Below are 12,142 nucleotides of genomic sequence, written 5' to 3' on the forward strand. Positions count from 1 at the left end.
AGGGTTTTTATGGTATTAGGTCTAACATTTAAGTCTCTAATCCATCTTGAATTAATCTTCGTATAAGGGGTAAGGAAAGGATCCAGTTTCAGCTTTCTACGGGTGAGGGGGCTCATGCCTGTAATCCCAGCACTCTGGGAGGCTGAGGCAGGTGGGTTGCTTGAGGTCAGGACTTCAAGACCAGCCAGGCCAACATGGCGAAACCCCATCTCTACTAAAAACAAAAATTAACCAGGAGTGGTGGTGGGCGTCAGTAATCCCAGCTACTCGGGAGGATTAGGCAGGAGAATCATTTGAACCCGGGAGGCAGAGGTTGCAATGAGCTGAGATCATGCCACTGCACTCCAACCTGGGCAACAGAGTGAGACTCTGTCTCAAAAAAAAAAAAGAAAAAAGAAAAGGTGGCATATATGGCAATCTTCCCTTCCTTCACTGAGTCCTTATGGACAACAGGAAAAGCATTAGAAAAGGAATAGAAGAAAATATCATTGTTGGATCAGAAATCCTGCAATATCTCTGGAAGACAGGAAACAGAAGGGATCCAGGCCAAACACAGACATAGAATAGCAGTGGTTCTGGGTGCTTCCAGGAATACACACAACAGCCAACACAGTGAGTGGGCAACTACATTTGAAGCAAGTGGACAACTTTGACCCCTCCCTCTGGTTGCTTTGTGCTGAGTCATGGGCAGCAGCAGGCTTAAGGGGAAGGTACCCTGTGTGTGTGCCTAGAATTAGAAGCTTTGGCCCCAAATCAAGTTACTGATACATGCTGCATTAGTCGTTCTTGCGTTGCTATAAAGAACTACCTGAGACTGGGCAATTAAGAGGTTTAATTGGCTCACAGTACCACAGGCTGAACAGGAAGCATGACTGAAGAGGCCTCAGGAAACTTACAAACATGGCAGAAGGCAAAGAAGAGGGAGGCACATCTTATGTGGCTGGAGCCTGAGGAAGAGAGAGCAGGGGGAGGTGCTACACACTTGTAAACAACCAGATGTTGTAAGGACTCACTATCCCGAAAACAGCAAGGGAGAAATCTGCCCCCATGGTCCAATCACCTCCCACCAGGCCCCTTCTCCAACACTGGGGATTACAATTCGACATGAGATTTGGGTGGGGACACAAATCCAAATCATATCACATGCTCTTCCACATGGCACATCCCACTCTTCCCTCAACCTCTGGAGGCTGATACATCAAATACATCAAATACATTAAATACCTCTGGAGGCTGATACATCAAATACATCAAATATTATTAAAAAATATAATAGCAAATTCCTGCTATTCCAACAGGAATCGCCAAACACTTAAGGAAACATCAGCTCCACGAGTTAGAGACTCTGAGTCAGCATACAAAATGACCTTCACCAAGAAAGCAGCATTAATGCAGCCAACAAGATTGGACCTTAATAGAAATGAGTGGTACCCTCAGAGGGATAAGAGGAATTCATGATCATGAGCTGAGAACAGACTGCTGTTTCAAGATGCACATAGATATTACATTGGAAATGAAATATTTCATTGATATGTTTAAAAAAAACATCAATGAGAGAAGCAGCAGAATGTGCACAGCTGAAGAATAAATTAGCAGGCTGGATGTTTGAATTAAGAAATAATTCAGAGCATAGTACCAAAAGACAGAGATATAAAGAATGAAACAAAGATTAAAATACATGGAAGATAGACCTAGGAGTTTCAAGACCCATTTATTAGGGCCTCTTAAAGGAGATAAGAGAGAGAGTGGTAGAGAGAGAGAGTGGTGGAGGTGGTGGGGAAGGGAAGAAAAGAATGAAATAGTCAAAGAAAGATATGCACTGTTGGATTAAAAGGATCTACCCTGTGCTGCTCATGATGAATAAATAAAGATGCTCCCTAGACATACCACAGTGACTTCAGACATCAGTGTAACTCCAGTGCACTAAAGGTAAAGAGATTGTGAAGGGCTCTAGGAAGAAAGTAGATGGGATACTGTTTTGATTTAGAGGCATGATGACTCTTCGCTATCTTAAGGGGGTGGGGAGGGCAATCCATCTCTGGGAAGGAAATTAAGTGGAGATAGATTTAATATTGTAATATAATTTTACATTTTGAAAATAAAATGAATTCCTGTTGTTTTCTTTAGCAAACTCTGCTTGATTGCTAGAATTACATAATTATCTTTGGGGAGTGATTGAGATTCTATAAAATACATGTGGGATATTAATATTAGTCAAAGTGGGGTTTTTGAAATGTTGCATAATCTTTGTTTAGATGCTAGCCCTGAAAGGGCTTCAGGGTCATCTATATTTGTAGGCCTTTTTCTCCCTGAGGCCAAGACCTTGTTTACTACTTTGCAGGACAGTGCTAGGACTAGTGGTTGAGATTTCCTTTGAAATCCAGAGCTCTCTGTGGGATGGTTGACAATTCTTTTGGCCCTGACAGCTCTGTTTAGGCTTGTTGATGAGGTAACAGGATTGTGCATTTTGTTTTCCCTGAGCAAGAGGGCATGCCATTTACCCTGGATAATGTTTTTAATTATCAGAAAGAACAGATGATGAGTTTTATTTCGTATTAAGATTGAATTTGCAAGGGCCTACTTATTGGTAACTTGATAACCTTGATTAACTGTACGGGTCACTGGAGTGCTCAGAGTGTGTATGGGTTTGTTATGGAACAGTTAGGTAGAGAACACAAGCTCGGGTTCCTTAGCAAAGGACTCCTTGTGGTGAGAAATAATGATCAGTCTTACTGATTACTATTGATGTAAGGGTTTTTCTCCTTATTTGGCTTAGACTGCCATACTTTACTGAATGAAGGGATTCCATGTTTCTATTCTTTTCCATTTTAACTTCCTTAACTTTTCTTGTGTGATTTTAGGGGGCAGAGCCCACCAGTTGCTGAATTTAACTTACTCCTGAAAGCTCACACTTTGGAAACCTACGGGGTGGATCCTCACCCATGCAAGGTAACTGCCCCTCACAGCAGGTCACCATATAATGGTTGTTTTGCAAAATAAAAGAGAGAGTTTATCTGTGCACAGGCCTGGCAGAGCCTTGTTAAATCTTTCCCACAGCCTGGCCCACGGTCCCTGATTGGAAGGGACAACAGTGGGCTGCTGTTACCTGCTTTGGCAGCTGATTTTCTCCGTCGGAGTCTTCCAGTTGTTCATTGATTGCTATATGGTAGCCACATTTTCCTAAATGAACATCCGTGGATTGACTCATTAAATAGATGGTTTGGCCCCTGAGGAGTTACAGGCTCCTGACACATTTACTTTCAAGGCCATTGCCAGCAAGAATGCAGTCTTTAAAAATGGGAAAGTGGAAGGAAAAAAAAGAAAGATTTCAAGTTGCATTTTGGCATTAGGAACACTCGTTTTTATTTTTTCCTTTACTCATGTTTGATAGTGTTTCTCTCAAGGATGGAACACAGACTACTTACATCAGAATCTCCTGGGCCTTCCCCCGGAGCAACTAAATCAGAATTCTGGGGGTACAACTGGGGAATCTGCCTTTTTAATCAAGTTCCCAAGGAGATACTTATGGATACATTTTCCATAAATGTTTCACTGAAGCAATGTTCTTCTTTCCATATATTAGACTATGCATCAGCCAGACACTAGTCTTAATCCTAAACTAAGCATTTTATCAGTTAGGCTCTTAAAGATAAGTTCTGGAGTTTTAGTGGCATATTTCTTTACCCAGATTGGACTGACTGATATTTGGTAAAGCGTTAGTCCTATAGGTCTCAGCTTGGGCTGGTCATTAGAAGCACCTGGAGCGCTTCATGAGCACCTGCTGGCCAGAACACATCCCACACCAATTATGTCAGGATCTGCCGGGGGCGGAGACCAGGCTCCCCAGGTGTTTGCAATGTGCAGCCAAGGCAGAGAGCCGGGGTTACTTGTCCATACTGGCATTTACATCCTCTTGTTCTGCCTACACAAATGTGTTGGAATATTTACCAGCAGCTCTTTCCTAGAATGGTATTAATCAGTTTATTCATTTTAGTGAATTGACTTTTATGCAGAAATTTGAACTCTATTTTATTTATTTCTTGGAGACTGACTTGATCTTTGTGTTGTTATTCCTTTGCCTTCACTGATCTATGAGATGCTTAGCTTTACTGGTCTAGGCTGGAAGCACAGTAAGCTTTTCTGGAGATATTTTTATACTGAAATTTCCAGAAATCCTGTGAGAGATTGAATCAAAATTCGATGCTCAGGGCTTTGGTTTCATCACGTTAGAGTGCTAATGGCAACCAGGAACAGTTTGCTCACATTACAAAGCAGACCTAGAACACAGGCAGCCCCAGAAGACACTTGGAAGTAGACATAGTGATTTGGGACTCATTTATATTTTTCCAGGAGGTTCCTAGAGGGCAGAAGGTCCACTCCTCAAAGGGAAAAGCTCCATATTGCTGGACTTCACCCACTCTTGGAACAGCTTGCTCTTAGAAGTTCCATCTCAGATACTTGGTTTATTGCTCTAATCATTGGAATTAGTCTCAACCTAGGGTGAGGATGAATGAGTATGTTGGTTATCATTTATTTTATTGTCCTCAAACTAAACAGATTTTTCTATCTTTTTCCCAGGATTCAACAGGCACAACAACATTTTTAGGATTCACAGCTGCAGGCTTTGTGGTATTCCAGGGAAATAAGAGAATCCATTTGATAAAATGGTGAGTGCCTCTTTGGAAAACTGACTTTCCATTTTTCTTAGTCTTGATTCCTCTGTCCCCTCCTTGGCTTCTTGGGCAAGTATCAGGTAGAATGCCTGGTGTTCATTTCCTGGCCTTGGAGCTTCATCATAAAGCGATGTAACATCTAGGTTGCCTTTGGTGGGGACTTGGAAATGTCAAGCTGAGGCGTCAACTTAGGAGGCGTGGGCTCAGGGGCTCTGCCTTTGAAGAGAAGGTATCCAGTGTTTCCTCACCAGTAGCTTCTACTGCTGTGGCCAAGGGGGGCACACAGATGGGTCAGGGCAGGGTAAAGGTTTGAGTTCCCATGAGCAACTCAGGATCCACTCTCCCCAACTCACTTCTTTCCACTCTCCTCCTTTGTTGAATCCTGGGTGCAAACTTACCCTTTGTTATCCAGTGTATCCATGAAGATGCTTTTGGCAAAAGGTAGCAGGAATGTCTACTCATGATGGCTTACAAATAAGAGGACTAATCAGCCCACAAAGCAAATGTGGAGCAGTTCCATGGTCTGTTAACTTAAATGCCTGTTAACTTAAATGCCGGGAAGGATTTCGGTCTCTCTTTTTTTTTTTTTTTTCCTCTGCCATCCTTGGGCAGGCGCATTGGTCCTGAGGCTCCCGCTCCTGATACGGGCATGCGTGCGACTGGCCTGCACATCTCCCCATGGCAACGCCCAGAGCCTGGAGGAGAGCAGCCCCTTCCATGTGTCTCCTTTTCAAACAAAGATAATTTTTCAGAAGCCCTGTAGGAGACTTCCTGTGTATCTAATTGGACAGAATTGGGTCACGTGTTTCTATTTAAACCAGTCTTTGCTGAAAAGAGTGGGAACTCCAATATATAAGAACACAGTTCTTTTGTAAACAGGGAAAACAGGAGTGAACATTTTGCAGTGCAGTGGATTTGCTTCTTGGAAATGGATGCAGAGGGAGGAGAAAGTCAGATACTGTGAATCCACGTCATTTCATTAACTGAATCTGAAATCAGCGCATTCTTCCCACCTTGCTAAGTGGGCTGGGCAATTAATATTGTTCTGGTCACTAATGTTAACGAACACTAGAATTTCTTGGAAGAAAGATGCAGCCTGACTGTAAATAATAGAATAAATAATTCTGAGCTGTGTGCGGATCCTCTCTTGGGAAGAGAATTGCTGTATAATTTACTCAGGGCTTTTCGCTGCCCATTAGACCTTCACCAATGATAAGATAATATCTTGTTTCACTGCAGTCTGCCTGGCGTTTTTGAGTCAGTCAGATTCCTATGGGAAGCCCAGGTACCTTGGTTAGCTGCCACTTTTTTTCTTCTTACCCAGAGATTTTCTTTCCTTAGGCCAGATGTCTGCAAATTGAAGTTTGAAGGGAAGACATTTTATGTGATTGGCACCCAGAAGGAGGTCAGATACTGCTTTTTCTAACTGCCTGTTATTGTGTGTGCATGAGAGAGATTCCGGAATAAAATATGCCATTAGTATTATAGTCAACAAAGACCATGACTTTGAAGTGTTTGATGACAATGAAAGCTTATGCTGAAAGTATTTTAGAGGCAAACAAATGACTACTGGGTTTGTACATTGAGCAATAAAGTCAGTGAGCAATGCTGATTGTACACCCCTGTGTACAAAACAGACTGGGATAGACTTTGGAAATAAAAGATGGACCCTCTCTCTACCTCTTTTTGCCAAGATACAGACATAGGAAACAAATAGAGTTACAAAGCTAAATATCAACAACTAGTGCTCATTAGAGTGTTATGAACAGAGCCTATTCATCCAGAGTCTTAAAACAAGGGAGTTACTAGATATAGGTTGTGGGTTCACCAGGGAATGCATTTGTGGGGAGACCATTAACAAAATATTAAGCCTCAGAGCTAGCTCTAGAAATTTGAAAGTTTTCTTGTCATTAGTTGTCAACCCAAGTACTAGTTAGGCAAATATATTTTTAGGCTAATTCTAGTGTGACAGAGAGGTATATGATGCCTGGACTGTTGAGAAGCATTGTGAGGCTGATTTTGATCAGAAGCAGGTCCTAAATACATTAGTGATATCTGCAAAGGGTGAGGGAGGGGTAAATACCATGTTAATGACACCGTAAAGAACGCAGCAATATGTTAAGTTACTTCGAGTCTGTGTGATAGGAGACAGGATACAAAGAGGTAAACACCTGAAAAAAAAACAAAACAAAACCCATGGAAAGTGTAAGTGGTGTTTTACATGCCTTTTCTTGTTTTGTTATTTTTTAATTAGAAAAAAGCCATGTTGGCATTCCATACTTCAACACCAGCTGCCTGCAAACATCTTTGGAAGTGTGGAGTGGAAAACCAGGCCTTTTATAAGTAAGTGGCTTTTATTCACTTAATTATAGCTTTTAAAAGCACCCATGGAATTCTTTATATTTTGCAAATGGCTGCATATTTATTTCTTTTAATACAGTTTTAAAAATTATATGTAAGTAAATTAAACTTTCGTGCATTGTTCCGGGTGACTCCCAGTGGTTGTTGCCTTGTTGGCCTGAGCTCGATGTTGGATGCTTCCTATGGAATGGCTGTGGGCCACTGTGTGTGTGTGTGTGTGCGTGTGTGTGTGTGTTTGTGTGTGTATGTGTGTGCATTTCAAATAGCTGTTTCCACAAAATGTGTCACAGGATCAATTTTTGGTTGCCCTCCTCCCCCCACCCCCACAAAGCAGACCTTGAGATAGAGTTTGGTGCAAGTAGCTTATTTGGGATGTAATCAATGGACATACCAGTAGGGGAGTGGCGGGAGGGGGGTGAGATGGGGAAGCAACATAAGATGCATTATTGAGCAGGTCACTACCGTGGACAATGGCTCAGATCTTCTTAGGAACTCTGGGACATGATGTAATATGCCTCACAGTTCTCCTGCCGATGGGCAAAGAGGTAGGGTTGTTTATCTACAAATTCCCCATATATTTTGGTTGAAGGCTGCTTCGGGGGCTAGAATTAATACTCTCTGATATTTCTGGCTTACTCTGAGTATGGGTTGGACGTGCTTTCACAACCAGAAACAGAGACCGCTGGCAGAGAGTCACCTGTGTTCATAGTAAGAAGGCTTCGGTGTATTGAAAACAGAGCCGAAGGTTTATGGGTGGAATGCTGTCAGAGCCTAGGATCATAGAAAGTAGGTGCTGGACAAGACTTCAGAAACATCTGTAAAGCTCTTGGGTTTCAAAAGAAGTTCAGACTGAGGTCTGTCCATGGAGTTACACCTTCTCCTCTGAGAGACACTTGCTGACTGGAAAGGCAGTGGTAGTGGATGCAACTAAGAACCTAGTCCAGCCCTGCTCAGGCCATCATCACTGTACACCCCGGACCTCATTCAGGGGTCTCCCTGGATGACTGGGAGACTGGGAGACTTTGGTCAGTCTCCCTGCCCCTTACAGTGAGATTCTGTCTTACTGATTAGAGTCATCTCCCTGAAAATGCTGTCTCTGGGCTTTGGCTGATGAGGACCATCAGGAGAACGATGGCTCGGATAATGATTTTGAAACGTTTCAGCCACAGAATACTTTTCCTGAATCTCAAGTGTAGGAAAAGCCCAGCATGTAAAGGAGATGAAAAGAAAAGTTGCGGTGGTCGATGTGGCCTTGGTTGGGATTGGAGATTGCAGACTCTTTGTCCATGGTTCATTGCTCTTCAGGAGCTGGGGTGACCAGTTGTCCAGGTTGCCTATGCCTTTCCTAGGTTTAGCACTGACATCCCCATATCCCAGGAAACCCGTCAGCCCTGGGAAAACCCAGGAGCATAATTTGAACACCACTGGGTGAGATGATGCACAAAATGCTGTACTAGGAATGACTGGACAAGGTGATGTGTACCAGTAGACCTTCCTGTGACCACCACCACCTCAAGGTCTTTGTGTGCCTCCTGCATGTTTGGGAACTGATAAGGAAGGAGATCATTTGGCCTTTGGAAAATCTGCATGTCTAGAAGCTTTCACCCACATAAGAGTTCAGAGAGGGAAACACAGAGGGTTTGACATTCTCAGTCTTTAGTTGGAGCCTTAGTGCTTTTTATTTTGTTTTAAAAAAAAAATATTTTTAAAATGGAAATCTAATTTACATGCCATAAAATTTGCCCTTTTAAAGTATACAGTTTTGTGGTTTTTAGTGTAATTCACAAAATGATATAGCCATTATCACTATCTAATTCCAGAATATTTTTATCCTTCACAAAATAAACCTTATGCCAATTAGCAGTCATTTCCCATTTCCTCCTCCACCCAGCCCCTGGCAACCACTAATCTGCTTTCTGTTTTTATGGATTTACCTATTATAAACATTGTGTATAAGTGGAATCATAAACGATGTGGCCTTTTGTGCCTGTGTCACAGAATGTCTCCACAGTTCACCCATATTATAGCATGTCTCAGTACTTCATTCCGTTTTATGATTGAATGATACTGCATTGTTTCGATGGACCACATTTGGTTTATCCATTCATCAGTTGATGCTCACTGGGGTTGTTCCCTCTTTTTAGCTACTAGGAGTAATGCTGCTACGAGCATCGGACACAAGTTTTTGCACGGACCGTTCTCTTGGGCATAAACCTAGGATGGAACTGCTGGATCATGGCGTAACCCTATATTTAGTTTTTAGAGGATCTGACACATGGTTTTCAGTGCCTAAGCTTTTGGAACTCTTCTGTTCTTTCTTGAATGAAACCATCTGTTTCCTGTCAAAGGATAACTTAGAGATGTTCAGTTAGTTATTTTCAGTGAATACTTTCTTGCATATGAGGGAATTAATAAATGGAGTGAAGAAACATGGCAAAAACAAGATCTATCATAACATAATTTTATTACAGAATTTTATGTATCTGTACTATGTATCTGTACTGGATCTGATCTCTATTTTTTTAACCTGTACTCATTATTTTTATTTAGGTTAAAGTCACGTAACATAAAATTAATTATTTTAAAGTGTACAATTCAGTGGCAGAGTATGTTTAAAATGTTGTCCAACCATCATTTCTATTTCCAAATATTTTCATCAATGCCAAAAGGAAGCTATATACTCACTGAGGAGTTACTCTCCCTTGTTCCTTTCTCCAAGATTTCTATTGGATTGTAGATTTTTACATGCCAGCATGTCAGTTCTGTAATCAATTTGAACTCTCTGAGGGCAGGAACTAAGTTCTGCTTTTCTTTTTCTTTCCTGAAGATCTCAGGCATTGAAAACATGTTTACTAGCTCAGATTGATAAGGCATGGTTCCTGTCCTCAGGAGATTGTTATTTCATGTAAGAGACCAAGAGGGAAATGAACAACAACAACAAAAGCTAGAGAGGAATCCAGAGGAGAGGGTGAGTCTTGCTGCCAGGGGAGCTAGGAGGTAGAAGACTCTTTTAGCTAGGAGGAAGGCCATCCCAGCTCCGGTAGGGTACCACGGCAGGAACGTGGAGGATGCATTTTGCAAGACACGAGTGGCTACAAGGTTGGAGTAGAGGATAGATGAGGTAGAAAAAGAGGTGATCAGGGACCAGGAGGTCTTGGGGCCAGACACAGAGGGCTTGATCGGTGCAAAAGAGGCAACAGAGGTGCAATAGGTGTGGTTAATTGTTCTTTACATGCAGACAGGCCTATGGGAGGGGGTGATACAGGAGAACACCCAGCAGACAGGCCTTCCTTTAGAGGCACACGGCAAGTTTTGCTTGGAAGGACTTTGGCACAGCCTTGAAGATACTTTAGTGAAATCGCCGGGTCCATATCAAAGAATAACTTGGAGACATTCATTTGCTATTTCACGCACGTTACCATATGCAAGGAAGTCAGTTGGGAGACAGAGTTAAATAAAGGCAAAAACAAAACTGAGAGGAGAAAGGGAGAGAAAAACCCAGCAATCTGGGGAAATGTTTTACACATTTTGGGTAAGCAGATTAGCTGGCAGCTAGTAAGGAAGGTATTCTGATAATTTTATCATGAACTAGGTAGGTCAACTTGGCATGTTGGAGAAGTCCCTTCCAGTCACTTGTGGATGCTTTGGAAGACTTGAAGGGTTTAGCTGTGAGCACAAGTGACAAACTGTATACAGTTGACCAGTCTTTGCATTGGAACTTCGGCTATAGTTAACCAAGCTACCCTCCTCTTATTCGACTTCTAAACCTGAATGTTTATAGCGATCTGAGATTTGCCTGAACATTTTGTTCCTCCATTATTATCCCATAATCATCCTTGTCCTGAGGAAGGAGGGGAAGTATCACTTGTTCTGACCCAGCTGTGGGACCTTGGCCAGGTCACTTTATTGCTGTCTGGCCTTAGCCTCCTCGCCTGTAGAATGAATGGGCCTGGGACTGACCTGCGTGCATTTGCTTGCACCACTGGGGCATAGCGTAACAAGTGTGAGCTTTGGAAGTCAGTGGGCTTGGTTCTAAATCTTGACTCTGTCATTTATAGCAGTGTGGCCTGGAACAAAGCTCTTAATTTCTTGGAGCCTCATCTTTATTTTTCATCTCTGAAATGAGACTGGATTACCTGCCTTGCTGTGTTCAGTTCTGCCAGGCATATGAACCATTGATAAGCAGAAGCTGCTACTCTATTACTGCCCCTTCTGCTAACGGTTAGAGTATTTTGAGCAGCAGTTGGATGAAGAGCCCACTCCTTTTCATTTGGAAGGCTCTGATTCTGGTAACCTCAGGGGTATGCCTGCTTCCTCCACTGTGCCCACCCTTCCCTGGGCAGAGATCCTGGCCCTGCTTCTAGATCTGTCCTGCTGGCCCTGCATTTTAATGGTTTCAGCTGGCAGAGCAAGGCCCTGATCTTGTTTCCTGGATGGTTTGTTCCTTCCATTTTTACTTCACCTGCACGGGAGTGGGGAGGCCCCGGGGCCTCTGCTTGCGAATTCCCCAGTGTGCTTTTAGGACGCAAATGCGCTTGCTGGTTGTCAGCTGGCCAAGGGCCACAGATCTGTTTTGAAAGCCCTGGCTCTGAGATCTGCCTGGGAATGGAGCCCAGACGCAGAAACTCTGATGTTTTCCCGCCTACTCCAGACCCCAGGGGATCTCCAACACAGACTTATTCACCATTGAAGAGTTTCCTTTCTACCATGTGTGGTCTATCATGGTGCTGCCAACCCCAGAGCTCACTGTTTCTGGGTGCTGGTCCACTGAAAGCACACTGGATGCATTGAGGGATTCAGGGGCTCACTGATGTTTTCATTCACAGCGTCTTTATCTCACACTTTTTGCTGTGTACTGGATACATGGTTGAGGCTGTATGACACTCTCTGTTCCCAATTTGTTTTGGAATTGTGTGCAGGGGATAAATGCAGTTCCTAGTACATTTCTTTTTCAGAGTTTGGTGTACATTTTGTCAAAGGAACAGTATTATGCTTGGTAGGTAAGAACCCAGACTAGCTCCCTAAACAAGTGCCTCTCACACTTTAATGCACACATGAATGAGCTGGGGAGCTGGTTAAAATGTGGATTCTGATTCAAAAGGTCTGGG

General features: G+C 42.8%; 1 protein-coding gene across 2 annotated transcripts in view; it reads left to right on the forward strand.

Moving 5' to 3' along the window:
- Positions 1-12,142, forward strand: part of FRMD3 (FERM domain containing 3) — a 299,022-nt gene that overhangs the window by 234,240 nt on the left and 52,640 nt on the right. For both annotated transcript variants that reach the window (XM_033236977.1, XM_033236976.1), the window contains exons 7-10: positions 2,862-2,949; positions 4,579-4,667; positions 6,015-6,078; positions 6,928-7,016. In XM_033236977.1, the coding sequence (XP_033092868.1) occupies positions 2,862-2,949; positions 4,579-4,667; positions 6,015-6,078; positions 6,928-7,016 (330 nt within the window). The remainder of the gene's footprint in view (positions 1-2,861; positions 2,950-4,578; positions 4,668-6,014; positions 6,079-6,927; positions 7,017-12,142) is intronic.

This window comes from Trachypithecus francoisi, unplaced genomic scaffold (assembly GCF_009764315.1).
Source record: "Trachypithecus francoisi isolate TF-2019V2 unplaced genomic scaffold, Tfra_2.0 Lachesis_group16, whole genome shotgun sequence".
Lineage (NCBI taxonomy): Eukaryota > Metazoa > Chordata > Mammalia > Primates > Cercopithecidae > Trachypithecus > Trachypithecus francoisi.